General features: G+C 41.5%; 1 protein-coding gene across 9 annotated transcripts in view; it reads right to left on the reverse strand.

The window, feature by feature from the left end:
* Window positions 1-1,271: 1,271 nt before the first annotated feature.
* KCNIP1 (potassium voltage-gated channel interacting protein 1) overlaps window positions 1,272-15,833 on the reverse strand; it is a 406,302-nt gene continuing 391,740 nt past the window's right edge. For all 9 annotated transcript variants that reach the window (XM_054079816.1, XM_054079821.1, XM_009568072.2 and 6 more), the window contains 6 exons: window positions 10,720-10,789; window positions 8,505-8,575; window positions 6,284-6,391; window positions 5,221-5,325; window positions 4,640-4,702; window positions 1,272-2,410 (listed from right to left, as the gene is read on the reverse strand). In XM_054079816.1, the coding sequence (XP_053935791.1) occupies window positions 2,363-2,410; window positions 4,640-4,702; window positions 5,221-5,325; window positions 6,284-6,391; window positions 8,505-8,575; window positions 10,720-10,789 (465 nt within the window). In that variant the 3' untranslated portion in view covers window positions 1,272-2,362. The remainder of the gene's footprint in view (window positions 2,411-4,639; window positions 4,703-5,220; window positions 5,326-6,283; window positions 6,392-8,504; window positions 8,576-10,719; window positions 10,790-15,833) is intronic.

Consider the following 15,833-nt stretch of genomic DNA (forward strand, 5'->3'; position numbering starts at 1 on the left):
GTTACAGCCCCTATGACACAGCCCTGTGCCACCTGTAGAGCTCTTCTGCTACGGGGGAGACAGAAAACAGAGCAGAAGCCAAATTAATCACAGTAACTCCAGAAACTCACTTCAGAGACTGTGGTATCACTCAACTAATAACATTTTCTTCTGAAAGGGGCACACTCAAATGTTGCTAACGTTCCAGGCTCTCTGTGCCATCTCATGAGCACATTTGGAGCAACACCATTAGAGAAAGGCACTCTGCCAGCCCAATGCAAATGCTTGGGTTTTATTACCTTGACCACTTTTCCCTCAGCTGAAGTTAATGCTTAGACTGAAAACAAACAGATGCTCTTTTGGTGTGAGGGGAAAAAGTAGGTTATTGATTATATGAAATTTTATCATTTGCTAAAGTGACACTGCAAGAAGAATCAAGAAGGAACAGTGTAAATATCGTGCATTATTTCATCTCTGACTGATGCCTTTACCAGGTGCTTATTAAATAAAAACAAAATAGACAATACCTGACAACTGGAGGACGAGGCTACTCTCACATCATTGCATCACTTTGGCGAATCACAGCACATTATTGGAGTTGCTATGCTCTAATTAATACCATAGAAAATTATATTAACGAATTAATTAATAGTATTTCTATGACAGGCAATAAACAGGATAGACTAGGGTGTCACTCCTGCATACATGTAACTTCCCTCACTTGAACAGCACTTTTGATGTCAAGCGGGCGACTTAAAGAAATAGTTAAGACTACATAGAAACATTCAAAGGAGCACAATAGAAGGGGAAAATGTCCCATCTTAGGGAATAAGCATAGCATTACACTAGTACTGATCAGACCTACTTCTATATTCAGGAATACTTCAATCCATTAATTTTTTATAAAATATAGGGCTACAGAAATGAGGCATTCTATATATTCTGTATTACAAAAAGCTTCCACTTATGTCATTTTTAAAATATATCTTCACTGCTAACATATGGGGTTTTTTTAATATAGTATCTAATATAATAAAAATATATGCTTACTGGATGGGAGGGATGCTGCACTATGGCAGGGACTCTCCTTCTGTGTAGTTCAAGCAGCTGGAAAAGTTTGCTCTGCCTTCCTTCCCTTGACTTCTCATCTCTCAGCTGCCCGAAGACTGCAATGGCACCCTGATACGTTAACTCTCTTAAGAGTCCTCTGCAAAGCAGGCTCTGACAAGTTACCTACTGGGCAAACCCCAACCTCAGTGTAAATTCATTATGTGTTTTTTTCTGTTTTACTAATTAAAAAAAGGCAAAACCGAAACCCGAACCGATGCACTGTCTGGCTTGAGTAAGGAAATGGGACTTGTACAAGTCACGCAACTGCCTTGTAAGAGAAAAGGTTTTGCTATAGAAAATATTGTATTAGCCAAAGGGACGTATGGGTCTGGCAGCTCATTCTGAGACTCTAAAGTGGGCAAGACTTTGCTGTAACTTCCAGTAAAAAGACAAATGTTCAACTGATGCATCTTGGATGTGTGTGCCAAACTACACAGGAAGGACTGCCGTGCTGCTGAGATGCGCACTGGAGAATCACTTGGTGCCCCACCACGTGTGGAAGGTGGCTGGGACCAGGGCAGGTATTCATCTCCCTGTACCAGCCCTTATAAACCTGCCTGGTCTTGCAGGAACTTACCATTGTTGAACAGGATTTGTTCAGTAGTTTGAAAATCTACATATGCAACATGTTTTGCTCCTTTCTGGCTTACCCTGGCAGGAAGATCCTGTCGTTTGTATTCAGGAAACACTCCGCCAAACACTGTGGTGGCACCAGTGTATGTGAGAGGAAAAGCGGGATCTCTGCAGAAATAGGGATATTGACTACACGGGCTGCCTGCTTACTGTCCAAGGTACGTTTACGGTTCAGTTTTTACAGGATCACCCTGGTAGACTCGACTTTGTCAAAGCAGATTAATGGCAAGGCATTCATAAAACATTTGGCCATATGGCAGCATGGGCTGAGCTTTTCACTTGCAATAGATGGCTGAGTAAGCTATCAACATGTGCTATCATATTTAATCAAGCTTGCTAGATTAAAAGCAGTACTTGTGCCTAGCAAACAACGCTATATATTACTCATGGAACTTCGAGCAGCAGTTCTCTCTTGTCAGGTTTTATTAAAATATTCACATGCTTCCAAAACGAATCAAAGTTCCACTGGCGTCTCTTGGGGAGAAGAGTTGGGATCGATTGCATTCGGTTGCCATTTGGTTGGAGATGTCGTACAAAATCGTCACACACTGAACACGACTGAATTGTAAAAAGCTTTCACCCAGAAAGGAGGTCTTTGTTACACAGAAAGTCTGACTCCTCCAGCACTCGCCAGATGTGGTTACATCACGTTCTCAAAGAGCTGTAAGGATCGCATGATATTGTCATCCTGAAAGCAACGAGAAGACAGTTTCATAAAACCAGCACTGACAAGCCCGACTCGTAACTTTGCACGGCTCAGGAGGGGCTCTGCGGCTGCCACTGCAGGCAACAGCCATGCTTTGATAACGCTTTTCATCCTCGATCAGCTGGAATCAATTCAGTAATCAGATCCTGATTCAGCAAAGCAGTCATCTCTTATTTTGGCACCTTAGTTGATTTGAGGCATGCAAGCACAGGATCTTCTCGTAAGCTTGACGCTCAGCATGGGCTGTGCTTCACTGAAGAAAACCAGACACCAGCATTGAGGTGACTGCACGGAACCCTCAGGCTCCAGTGCCCGACTGCATTTCATTGATCCTGAACAGGCAAACATGCCCTTAGCTAATATGCTTCAGAACTCCCAGTGAAACTGTAGGCTTTGACCTGATAGGCAAGCTGCGAGCAGGACCACTTCACCCCCAAAATACAGCCAGCTCAAACCCAAACAATACACAATCTCAGCCTCCCCAAGCTTCCTAGATCCAAATGAGAAAGTTGGAGACACAGAACGGAAATCCCATATTGTTTCATATGAAGTCTCAAAATTGTACTTCAAGGTAATAACCAGAGTAATATTTAAAAACATAATGATGATTCCCACCCCTCCCCCCCAGGAATTCAGTTATTCCAAAAATTAGAATAACCATTTGCCTGCGATATGAAAACAATTTTCCACATTGAACAACTTCAGAAATCTATGGCATCTCATTCCTTTATCTTATTTTGAGGCTCACTTCTGACACGGTTTGGTGGGTACCAGTACATGCTATCATCTTGTGTGGGGAAACCAATCTTCCTCTCCAAAGCAATGCGAGATGCTCACTGCCTGTGAGCCATTTCCTCTGAAATGTCTGAGGTAAGCACTATAGTGCTCTTTGTTTTGGTTTTAGTAATGAAAAAAACCCCATCTTAGCATTGCAGGGCTCGCTCCTGTCCTCCAGGAATCCATATGTGACAGCATAGCCTGCACAGCCCCCAGTGCAAGCACGCCAACAGGAGGAACCAAACCCAAACTAGAGCTGAGCATTAAACAAACTAACAGTTGAAAGGCAAAGCAAAGCAACTTCAATACTGAGAGTACTATTCATACACATGCATCCAGCCTGAAGGCAAATGATGAACGTGAAGAATAATACACAACACAAATGATCAAATTAAAAACGAGGACAAAAATAAGCTAAACAATCAGGAGGGACCAACTGGAAAAATTAGCTTTGTATTCTGCATCTGCTAACATGGATTTTGCCACCCAAAGTCCCTGACTGAGAAGTGGTCTGGATGTTGCCAGGGCCAGATTTAACACAGAATAAGCGGCGAGCCAGCCTAGCCCTCCACAGTGAGTGTCTTCCCATTGCTCAGGCACAGGAGAGCTGTCTGACTGCAGAGCAGAAAAGATCTTTCCCTGGAAATTAAAATACACAGGAGAGCTGGCGTGCAATTATTTGTACAAATGTAAACCTTCTAAAATGCAGAGGCCATTCTTGTACCGATATTAAAGATACCTCTGAGCAAATGTCTACACGTTTAATTACTGTCTAAGACAACCCACGCTGACCAGTTGCATGTTGATGCAGGTGCCTGTCCTATAAATACCAGCAAATATTTGTTAAAGCCAACCCAATGTATGGAATTTGCAAGAGGGGACTTATTTCCAAAACAGAAAAAGAAAAAAATAAATCATTGCTATGATGAAAGCATTTGCTTTTAACGTTTTACCATGAAAACATCAACTGGTTTTATAAATCAGTGCTGTAACTACAAGATTTTTACTAACCTTTGGCTCTGGGCACTTCCAGCAATGTGGCACCTGCTGATGACGCCCAGGGGCAGCAGACAGAGACAGTATCAGCCTCTTAAAAACCAAAACAACCCTTAAGGAAGGTTAAGGGCATTATGAGGATTCTCTAGAGTTATCTGCTGGTCTACAGAACCTGCACTTCTCTTCAGACAATAAAAGCACTGGCCACCTACACTGGAAATGCGGAGGCCTTCTCATGACTTGTCTGACCCTACTCTGCTCTTCAGTCGCAGACTTCAGAGCACCACCAGAAGCTCGGTCTTGAAGATGGCTTTTTCAAAGAGCAAAGGAAACCTGGGATTCTGACCAGCACCTTGGTGTGAATAGATTTTTCTGAAGGGAAAGCAAATGCTATGGCATGAACTAAATCTTACATTGCAGTCATAATTTTTTCCTTACCTCCTGACACGATTCAATAAACTCATCTAAAGTTACAACACCGTCTTTGTTTTTATCCATTTTCTGCAAAAGAAAAAAAAAGTGTCCATAGGTAGCACTGCAGTCATAATATCTTATCTAAAGCAACCTGAATAAACCCGGGGCACTTTACGAACTTACATTACAGACTCAGTGCCAATGGATAAATCTGCCGGACTTGTTTACTCTTGAATTTGGAGCAGTTTTGAGGTCATTTCCAACTATTCCCTTCTTGACATGCACAGCAACCTCTGCCCTTACTACATCATTTATTTATTCACTGTCTCACCAACCAGCACCCATAGTCCTGCCTTTCTTTATAGGCAGTTGAGAGCAGAAGCACAGAATGGCTGCATCCCAGTGCAAAGGGTCGGCATAAGAGACAAACGGGATGCCTTGGAGTCAGGAAATAAGCAGACAATGTAGCGTTAGGCTGAATGGTTGCTAGGGTTTATTTTGGAATAGATAGTGGGGCATAGGATTGAACTTGGGGCTAAACCTTACAATAATGTATACCTGTGCATAGCTCAAGTGTTAAGAAAAACACATAAAAAATCAAATACCTGGAAGAATACTTCTACATGCTGCCTTGGAGCATCTTCTTTGAGCACTGGATACGTGTACTTTCCCATCATATCATAAATTGCCTTTACAATATCCATCATTTCCTGCAGCAGTGGCATGCCAACAAAAACACAAAAGGGAAAATTAATAGAAATGTTAGCACATTTCTTTCTTTTACTACCCTTTTCTTCACCCTTCTCCTATTACAGCATAGCACGGAGAATGCTATACATGTACACAAAGAGTGATGTATCATGGACAAGTTCATCTATAAACACCGAGTGCTGATTTCTGACTGCCATGACTTTGCCACAGCGGTGTCGGAGGTGCCTGAAGTGCTCTCTTGCCTCCTCTGGCCAGGCAGGGTGCAGGATGTGTTCTCTGACACGGCAGCTGCTGGGGATGGTGCTGGGCTACAAGCAGTGTGCTTGGTCCTGACCTTGTCCCAGAACCTCCTCTGGGGCCAGGGACCTTCACTGCAGTCCCTGGGAACTGAGCCCCTCTCCACACCTTGCCCAAACTGCCACAGGACCCCATGACCCATAGCAGCAACCACAAACCCGCCAGGTACGCACAGGAATTTTGAAAAGATAAACCAAAATCTATTTACAAAATATTCAGGTTACTATGCTCAAAATCAAGGCTTCCAACAAAGGGAACAAGCAGTATCAGATAAGATGATGATATGCAGGATGTGGAAGTGGTGCTGGGGGCTGGTGAGCCCACACCATTCCTTTCAGTACAGCCAGAAAGCCCCGTATCTCAGTCACTGAGCAGCTATTGTCACCATCACCCTCCCCTTTGCAAAGGTTATGTTGCTCGCAGCTGTAACTAGGATTTTGCTCCTGGCTACAGCAATCCACTAAAGGCACTACAACATAGAAAAATATGTCTACAACATCACGCAATATAAGATCACTGTGCACTTTATTTAGACAAATAAATGCTCAAGTCCAGACTGATTTGCATTTAAGTCGCTGCATGCAAAATTAATTGTGCTCTGCAACAGAAACCAGTCATCTCTCTTCAGAAATCAACCACGTTGATCAGAAACAGCCTTACCTCCTTGTTTATATAGCCATCCTTATTTATGTCATACAGATTAAACGTCCATCTTAGCTTTTCATGAACAGTTCCCCGCAACAGGATGGACAATGCCATCACGAAATCCTGGTTCAAGGCAGAGAGAGAAATGTGAATTTTTGTCTAAGTCACCTTCTTTATATCAAGCTGTCAAAAGACTTGTCTCCTTAGGATAGACCATATGGTTATCTATCTCTCCTGACTTCCTCTTCCAGAAATGTGTCCTCTCTGACTGGCCTCCATGGACAAAGCATCCCCTAAGATGAGCGCTATCACACTAATAAATACGTATGAGGTAATCACAAAAATCAGAAAAATCCTCAAGTACTCAACTGCAGTCGCCATAAAAGCCAAGCTTATGATACAGGTGAGGCAGCTTAGCAAGACCTAAGAGGTGCTTCAGTCTTAAATCCTCCAAAGTCCTTGGGTGAGGGATGTGAAATAGCAGGGGCTCAACAGCAAATCCAGTCCAAGTCACGCAGACGTGGATCCTGATGGTGACAGCGCAGTGGCTGTTCTGTCTTCTCAGATTTGCCGGGAACAGCACGGTACCCTCAATGCCAGAAGCTAGGACACCTTCTTTGCTACCCGTGCAAGTTTATCATGCTCTAAAGACTGCATGGATGTAAGCACGGCAAAGTATATGACTGGTTTTTAAGAGCACTGCTAGAAGCTCCAATGGCAATTTCCTGCCTAGAAATGGTTGCTGCAAAGAGGAGTCACTCAGGCAGCTGCCGCCTGGTTAAACACAGCCGGACTCCAACAGCAGCAGTGAAGCTGAAGGTTTCTCACTATCCAGGCTACAATCCTAGTGAAGGAGGAAGATACAGCATTTTCCCTGTGTCCACCTTGAGGTAGACAAAAAGATCCCAAACTCCTCTAACAAGGGGAGCCTCAGATTTTGTTCTGACAAAACCTGTCAGGCTTGACCAGATGTGATTCCCACCGCTAATTACTCAGTCTGTGACACAGCATTTTAATTGTATTTTTTGTTTACAGCTACATTATTTCTTCCAATACCTTTATTTTTTATACTGCACGGTGGCTCAGACATTGTAAGTAGCCTCACTACAGGAATTCATTAGCAGTAGCAGAGCTTCAAGCTAAGATAGCCATACTGTTCCTGACACCTTGTTTAACGTTCTTAGTCCTCCCCGTGTTATCTCCATTAGCGCTGCATGGGGCAGTGCATCACTCCTTAGAAACCTGTGCTCCTTTCCCTCAAGGCTCGGAGGAATCTGAATTTGCTGAAGTGTACTAAAAAGGGGGCAAAATGCTTATGTTTGACAACCATGAAAGAGACAGGTTGGCCAGGAAAGAAAGCTCAGCACTTTTTTTTTTTTTAAAAAAATAAAGACTTATCTAAGCATTTTGCTGTGTCTCAGGGTTTAAGTTTCTGGAAGTCTCTAACTACTGAGTAGCTGCCAAATGTAAGATTCCCACTGCAGCCGTTGCTACACACACACACACACACACACATATGGTAATGTTCCCATTATACATTTGATAAATGAACTAATTTCTTAGTCTCACCTGGAAATTACTGGAGTTCTTAGCCATGTGATGGCAAGGGGAGGAGACTGCGTATGATTTCTAGTTTTTTTAATCACAGAAAACTCTTCAAAATCATGAAGTCCATCCTCCACTGGCCTGTGACCCAACATATCCATTTGCTGCACTCTAACTATGTGTGTGAGCTTGAAGCATGGCTCTTTGTAGCCAAAGCAACAAGCCTTTCAGTTAAAGGGTGGATTTGGTTTCCCTAGGAATGAAGTACCCGAGATACTTGTTCAATATATTGAGTAAGCTAAAAAAAGCTCCATGTTCTGGGGACATAGAAATGTAACCCTACAGTGAGCAATGACTGAAGATAACGGACAATGTACTGGCTTTTCTTTGCCACCCAAATTGTCTGTGCAAATCACTGGATGAGACTGTCCTCGATCTCTCCTCTCTGCTATACAAACCTCTGCACTTTCTCCCTGTGGTCTTGAATAACACAATGCATGTTTCTTTAGAGACTGGAAAAACACAACCCCATCTGCATAAACTACAGTCAACCAGGTTTTAAAATATCAACCGATTTTAAACGGAAGTCTAACTTACAAACCGACAAGTCTCACTAGTTTGCAATGAAGAATAAAAGCTTAAAACCAGAAAACTGAGAAAGAGGCATTGAAGGAAGATGCAAAACAATTACCTCAAACTTCACTGAGCCGTTTTGTGCAGTGTCAAACGCGTTAAAGAGATAATGTGCATACATGCTAGCATCTGAAAAACACAAAGGGCACTGATTGGTACAACAGTTTATTACACACTCATGGCTCTAAACAGCATTCATAACCTTATTTTCTTCTGTATATAAACCAAACTTGAAGCATTGTACATGCATTCAGGTGAATCCTGGTGCCCTGTGCTATGCAACCACTCAGGTGGAACTCACCAATTTTTCTTTACTCTGATCTCTATGAAAGGATTCAATATTTTCAAATAATTCAAATCCACAAAATGTAAGGAGCATGAAGAAAAATCAAATACTTAAGTTACTGTCATCCATAAGATTAGAATACACTGAACCGTAGGGAAAAAATTACCTGCTACATTTTAGGCACGATTCTGAAATAAGAACTCCAGAAGCAAATCATAGAGTTACTTACAGGACAGTCCCACTGAAAGTTAATTAAACTAAACAAGGAATTAAAAATGTTAAACTAGAGGTCTTATTTCAATAGGATATGAGGTACATTAAGAAATATTAGATAACAAGTGTCATTTGATGACAGATAAGCAAAAATGAAAACCCATCACGGACAGGAGCCCTATGTAACAAAATATCACAAGCCTGGGATGACACTGCACAAAGTTTTTATAGTTCAAAGCTAATTTACTACTTCTGGGATGTACAAGTTTATGTGTACAGAGTCATAAAAGTGAAAAAATTTCCGAGGAATCTGAAATCCCACAATTTATGACGCTAAGGTTATACAAGCTGTTTGCAAATCAAGTGAAACAGTGTAAACTACAAAATCATATCTGCTGTAAGACGGATTATTATTAAGCACATCCATACTACCATCATCATTAACCAAGGCAAAATTCTGTTTCAAGGGTATGGGCCAAAAAAAAAAGAGAAAAAGAAAAGGTAAGTATTTGTCAACCTCAGTAAAACAGAAAGAAGTTATCTCTCCACAAAAAAAATGAAGTTTCAGTGCCTGATTGTTTTTCACACATGGGAAGTCACCCAAGGTGTGTCACTTAGAGGAGTTAGTGCAGTTACTTGGGGTAACCAGAGTTCTATGGACATACTGGTATTGATGTTAGAAACACAAAACACATCCAGAAACATTAAGATTATAAACACTTCTGTGTTAAAAAAATAAATTGACTGGCTGCTCTTTATAACACAACCACAAAAAGCAACCGCAACAGGAAATCACCAAGTCCATACAGAGATTTAATGTAACCTTTGAGGTCATGTGCATCGTAAAACATAAGCATAATGTGTTTTATATTCACATTTGGTTGAAAAAACACTTGTTAATGACCCTCTTAAGCTATCTGCACACACACACCTACACTCTTGCAGAACTTTCAGTCACCATTCCACAGTGAGTGTATTCTGCAGCTACTACAGCGCGGAATATATTTGCAAAGCCTCAATCCTGAATCTATTACTAAAAAGCCACTTCAACTGATGAGTAGTTTCTTTCAATTTAAGAACAGTACCGCCACAGAACATATCCGGTTAGAAGAACTGCATTGATGGTTGGACTTGATGATCTTGGAGGTCTTTTCCAGCTTTAACAATTCTACGGTTCTAAGACCAGATAGATTCTTGATGCTTTTAAAAGGCAGGACATACATTATTTGAGAGGTTTAATACAATATTTTAATATTCCAATACATGACATGACCCTACTTAACCACACAAATATAAAAAATGATCATTTCAGGTAGTTTGGAGTTTGCACATCAACTAAGAACTGCTTTAAGAACTTTAGGGAGATTTTGACTAAATTGCAGGCCAAAACGATGTTGGGGACCCTTGTGCTAGGTACTACTTGCACAGCAGGGAAGTAACGACACATGGAAGGGAAGGATTCCACTTTCTGCCATCCAGAAAGTCAGTACAAAAAACCACATCAATCCCCAGTTTGTATTTCAGACTTGGGGAGTAAAGAGCTGAAAGCAATCTTTAATGTAGGTTCATCTATTTTCTAGTGAAATAACTATTCAAAGGGCCCGACTTATTTTTATTACCTTGATGTTTGTGTTTCTGCTTAAGATTCTGCAAAGCTTAAGCTTGATTCCCATTCCTAGCACAGCTGATCTGAAGCAGTTTAGCAGCCAGCTGGCAGCAAGCAATGTTAAGCCATGCTTCGATACACCTGACAGACGCAAAGTGCTCCACTTACCTCCGTGAGGGAAAAACTGTGCATAGATCTGTTTGAATGTCTCTTCATTAACAACCCCACTAGGACATTCCTGTTGGAAAACAAAAAAAGGGAAAAAATAGTCAAGGAAAACCCCAGCTCTGTAAAGGTTCATTTGTGAAATACTACAAGCCCGAAGAGAGCAATTAAACAAATCGCATTCCTGTTCTCACAGTTCTCGGGTTGCACAGACTGTGCAGCTGAAGAAATTAAAATAATTCAGACTGCAATTTCATCTTAGGCATCTCGTAGACTCGGTTTACCATTATCAACACTTCTAACAGCATTTTCAGCAGTGTTTAATCTCTGTTTTAAAGGATGACCTAGAAAGGCTGTTCATGCCTTCTGTCATACGAAGCTTTCATCTAATAATTACCAGTGACATTAGTGCCAGATAACACTTTCCTGTCTGATGCCTCCACACATACGAATTCATTGATCCTCAGCAGAAGACTGCAGCCAGATACCTGACACCATCTCCGTGGAGGCTAACGGTACCTCCTATATCCCGTAAGTCCTTACAAATAGGATGAGAATTAGGCTGAAAAAGATTGGATCTTTTAAAAAAGAAAAGATCAGGTTAAAAATCATCTAATCTTTTATCCACTCGGCGTTCTGTAAACTTCTGAGAAGCCTGACTGTGCCCATACAGATTTTGTAAGCAGGCAACCTCATTTTTCAGCTCTAGTACTAGAACTTAAAGCTTTTCATTTCACTTTTGGTTGCCTGGAGTAAGGGCAGACACTTTGGAAGGCAGTGGCAGATTTTCTGCCCTGAACTTCCTGACCTACTAACTAGCTCCAAGAGATTGCATTCAAGAAGGGGAACGAGGATCCCTGCCTGAAGGGTTCACACGTGCTCTGCCGCAGTCGAGCACAATCCAAGCCGCTATGGCAGTCCGGGGTAGGAGGTGCACCCTGGGCGCGCTGGCACAGCCTCGGCAGCACCCATGACCAGGAAGATGTGGCAGGTATGAGGAGCTGGGCTCGAAGTCTTTCTTGTACTTCATTAAAGAGAAGGCTTAAGAGGATGTGTCATGGCCCTAGGTAGGTTTGCAAAGCAGGGCAGAAGCCAGGGAACCAAGCTATATAGAGCGGGAGGGGAAAGACAAAGAGATTGTTACAGAACACATTCTAACCTTCACAGTGAAATAAGCTTTACTCAGTATAAGTAGACATGTGTTCAAATAGAGATGTTTTCTTACCCTCAGTCAGAAAATGGTGTGCACCAGCTTACAATGCTTTGTCCACGAAGCAGCTTTTAGCTCCTAACAACATCGCTGTGCTTGAGCACCCACTCTGCTCACCAGACCTGGCTCCCTCTTCCAGAGACAAGTCAGTGCCCAAAGGATCTCGTTTTTCATCAATAGAAAATTTGAAAGCAAAAGCGATAGAGACTCTCAATAACCTTTCAGAAAATAACCTGTAGAATTGCTTGTATGCAGATGTACGTCAGTCCTGAAGGGAACTATTTTGAAGGAGATCATAGTTGACTTTCTTAATTTCTCAAATAAAAAGTTACAGATGCACAGTCTCTGGGTTTTATTTGTGTCAGACCTAGTAGTTACTCACTCCTAGCAGCCTGGAGCTGCCACAGGTGCATCCGCTCACTGTGTTACACCCCCCTCCGCAGATCCAAGACAGACAAATGCTTATTCTGGTAACGTTACAGGTTGTTGAACTTGAGATGAATAAACTTAGGAAGTCTAAGAAAATCCCTTTGAATTGGTGACACAAAAAGCTGGAGAAGATTCACATCTATGACTTATTTATCGATGAGTTCTTTAGATGCCTTTTAAGAACAAAAAGGACTTTGACAAGAAGTCCTTCCACCATGAAAAGCCTATAAAGGAAAAAGAGCATTTTTTTCAAGCCTCTGATCTTCCAGCATCACCTGCTGCTGACGTGCATTCAGTAACCTCGGAAAAAAGACAGAACAAACTTGAAAAAAAAATTGCTTTATCCTGTGCAACTCACATAAAGATAGTAAGGAAGAGTACATCAGGTGGCATCAGAGGCAGTTCCTTAATCACATACCTGTTTGCTACAGAAATTAGAATGATTAGATTTGAGTTCCTTCCTCCAATGCAGAAAACCTCTGTTTGGGTAGAAAACCATAAGAGATTTGGAACAGATTTCAGCTAAATGAATGATAATTTCTTGCTTGAAAAGCCCTGAAGTTATCTTTTACTCTATGTCTTCGTGTCCTGACAACTGTCCTTCCACTGTTTCTGTATGTGCCCCAGATAAAACCCAAACCCAGCACTGTGGTTGTGGTCTTGACCTCACTGGAGTCACTCCTTCTCCAGCACCAGTGTTCAAGTCTTGCTCCACAGCAGGGGGATGAAAAGCCTAAGTGGACTATCTAAAGCCAGGGGCTGCAGGACCAGACCTGGATTTTTCATTTACAGACAAATCTAACAATACTTTCTAATTTTTTATAGCAAAATTCCCAGTTAGATGAGTCTCCTCAAAGCATTCCAAAGCTCTTAACAAAATTCCAGTTGCTTGGTTTCTTTGTCATGATGCAAGTGGTTATTTATTTAATCTGTTCAAGCCAATTCTAATAAGCCACACATCATAATAAGAATAATAATTAATAGCTACCATAAAAGTATTCTCCCAAATGTCATGTTTCCTAAAGCTTGTAATTTAATGTATGTTAAATATATCTGTTATTTATTTATGGCAACTTTTAGCCATTGATAGGACCAAGCATCCTATCAACAGCCATTCTTGGGTAGAAATTTTCTCCCTAATCACTGGAGTGCTGATGCTCCTGAACTGACATGTGAAGAACTTCCCAGTATTTGACCAAATTGTCCTTCTTTTTTCAAACCAAGCCAAGCACAGCCCTTAACCATCCCTTCCAGCACAGTCCTGCTGGCCAAACACACTAAGTTTAAGTGTATTTCTTTCTCTCATCCTGATAAATACAACTATTATCTTCACCAAGAGCCATCCCTTCACATATATAAAGATAGTTTCTGAATGCAGGGACTGATAGTTATTTTCTCTATACTTTCCACAATGCTATATTAACATCCCATGTTTACCAAGAGCCCCACCCCACCACCACGAACCCTAAGAATGTAGCTGAGGTTGGCCAAGGGCAGGCACAGAGGAGCAGCAGCTGCTGCTGCAGACACTCTCCTCACAGAAGCAAAGTCTCCTGCAGCTGTTTTGGCCACTGCACCTGATTAAATTTTCTGAATTTCCACATAATCCTTATTGCTTCCGATGCTCCATCTGGAAGCCAAATGAAAGTTTGCATCAAGCCTGCAGGACTGTTGGGGAGAGGCAGCGTTGCCATTGATCAGCCTGTTTAGCTCTTTATAACTGGATTGCTTTCTGACACATATGCTCGTACCAATTCATTTGCACTTAATTGATCACAATTTTGTTTTTACAGGAGTCGAATAATGCTCCAGAGGCCTCATTAGTGCTGCAGCACAAGGTACTACAGCTGACTCAAAAGAAAACTCTCTTGTGAAAACGAGCAGGTGAGCTCAGCATCAGCTTAAATTCCACTGAAGACAAAGACTCATTCAATAAATATTTCTTGGCACTACGAAAAGGCATTGTCCTTCACCATAATATTTGTAAGGCCTTCCTTCAATGGCAGAGGGGCAGATTCCAGCTAAACACCACTCATGTCTTTAACCTATGAATTCTTTTAAAGTGCCCAATGAGAAGACTTTTTGTAAGCAACCTCTCCTTTGCAAACTGCTAACTACTGAGCGTGGGCATTAAGAGCAGGCATCATGGACATCGATCTCCCCTCTCAGACTTCTTCTAAAATAATAAACCACAAAGGAGCTGAATCCACATTAACAAAAAAAAAAAAAGAAAAAGCTCTAAAAGAACAAAATAACCCCAAAACAAACAGAAAATCAGATAGAAGATGCACTTGCTGTTCTTCTGCTGGAATAAGAAATTCACTTCATTGATTGCTTTTGAGGATGTGCAATGCAGCCAAGCAGGGATCAGCAGCCAAACTGAAGTGGGGCTAAGTACAACCTGCCCATCAGACCCTTCTCAGCTGACTTGGCCAGAAGATGAAAAGGAGTACTCAAGAATCACAGACTGCTAAACTAAGGTATTAAGTTAGCCGACCACAGACAGAGCCTAACATTCTCCTTTAGGATCCACAATTCAAATTTGCATCTCTAAGCATTCACACTTTCCACGTGTTTCGTCACTCTTACTAGGTTCTCCTGGTCTGAAGATACTGGGGATTATTAAAGCATCAGAACATTTCTACCTTACTTGTGCAGCTTGCTTCAGCTTCTCAAACCTGATTTGTTACAGATGATTACATCTTATCATGCAATTCTGTACCAAAACACTCACACTAAAGCAAGGTAAGAATATCTCCAACAGCCTCTCAGTTATTTGGACTATCAACTTTCTGATTTATTACTAGGAAATTATCTCTTGCAGCTAACAACCATTTCCCCCAACAGCACAGAACCCCCTGAATTAAGCAAAAAAAAAAAAACCTATAAAAATCCCAGTCCTTTTAAATCCATGCACTCAGTTCTGAAAAATGTGAGACATTAGAAACACGATCTAAATGAGAGGTATGGAATTGCTGAGCTTGAACCTCTGTCATTGTTGGTCACTTCATTAATCATCAATTTACCAATTTTATTCTTAAAAATAGTTTCTCATTCTCTTCCCTCCCATTCTGTAACTGTTCCCCAAATTTCACTCCTCTGAGGAGTAAAAACTGTCTTCTAATTACAGGTTATGCCTATTCATAGCCAGTTTGTTCCCATGCCTTTCAACTCAAACAATTCTCTTGCCTGATGTGCCATAGACAGAAAGTATTTCATTTTATTTTGTTAAGCTAGTTGAAGACAAGATCTACTGGAGTTTTTGCTGGTTTTTGCTGTCTCCATTACCTTGCTTTTGTGGAACTAGAGCCAAAGCAATCAGGCCAAACGCTTTGCGTTAATCGTTCTCCAGCTCAACAGCACCTTACTCCGAGGCATCGAACAGACTATTCCACATAATGCAGAATTGCACCTTGGGGACAGAGATAACTGCAAAGTTAAAGTGGACATTTGGTCCTGGAATCAAAAGATGTTGAAG

Source organism: Cuculus canorus, chromosome 14 (genome assembly GCF_017976375.1).
Source record: "Cuculus canorus isolate bCucCan1 chromosome 14, bCucCan1.pri, whole genome shotgun sequence".
NCBI classification, from domain to species: domain Eukaryota; kingdom Metazoa; phylum Chordata; class Aves; order Cuculiformes; family Cuculidae; genus Cuculus; species Cuculus canorus.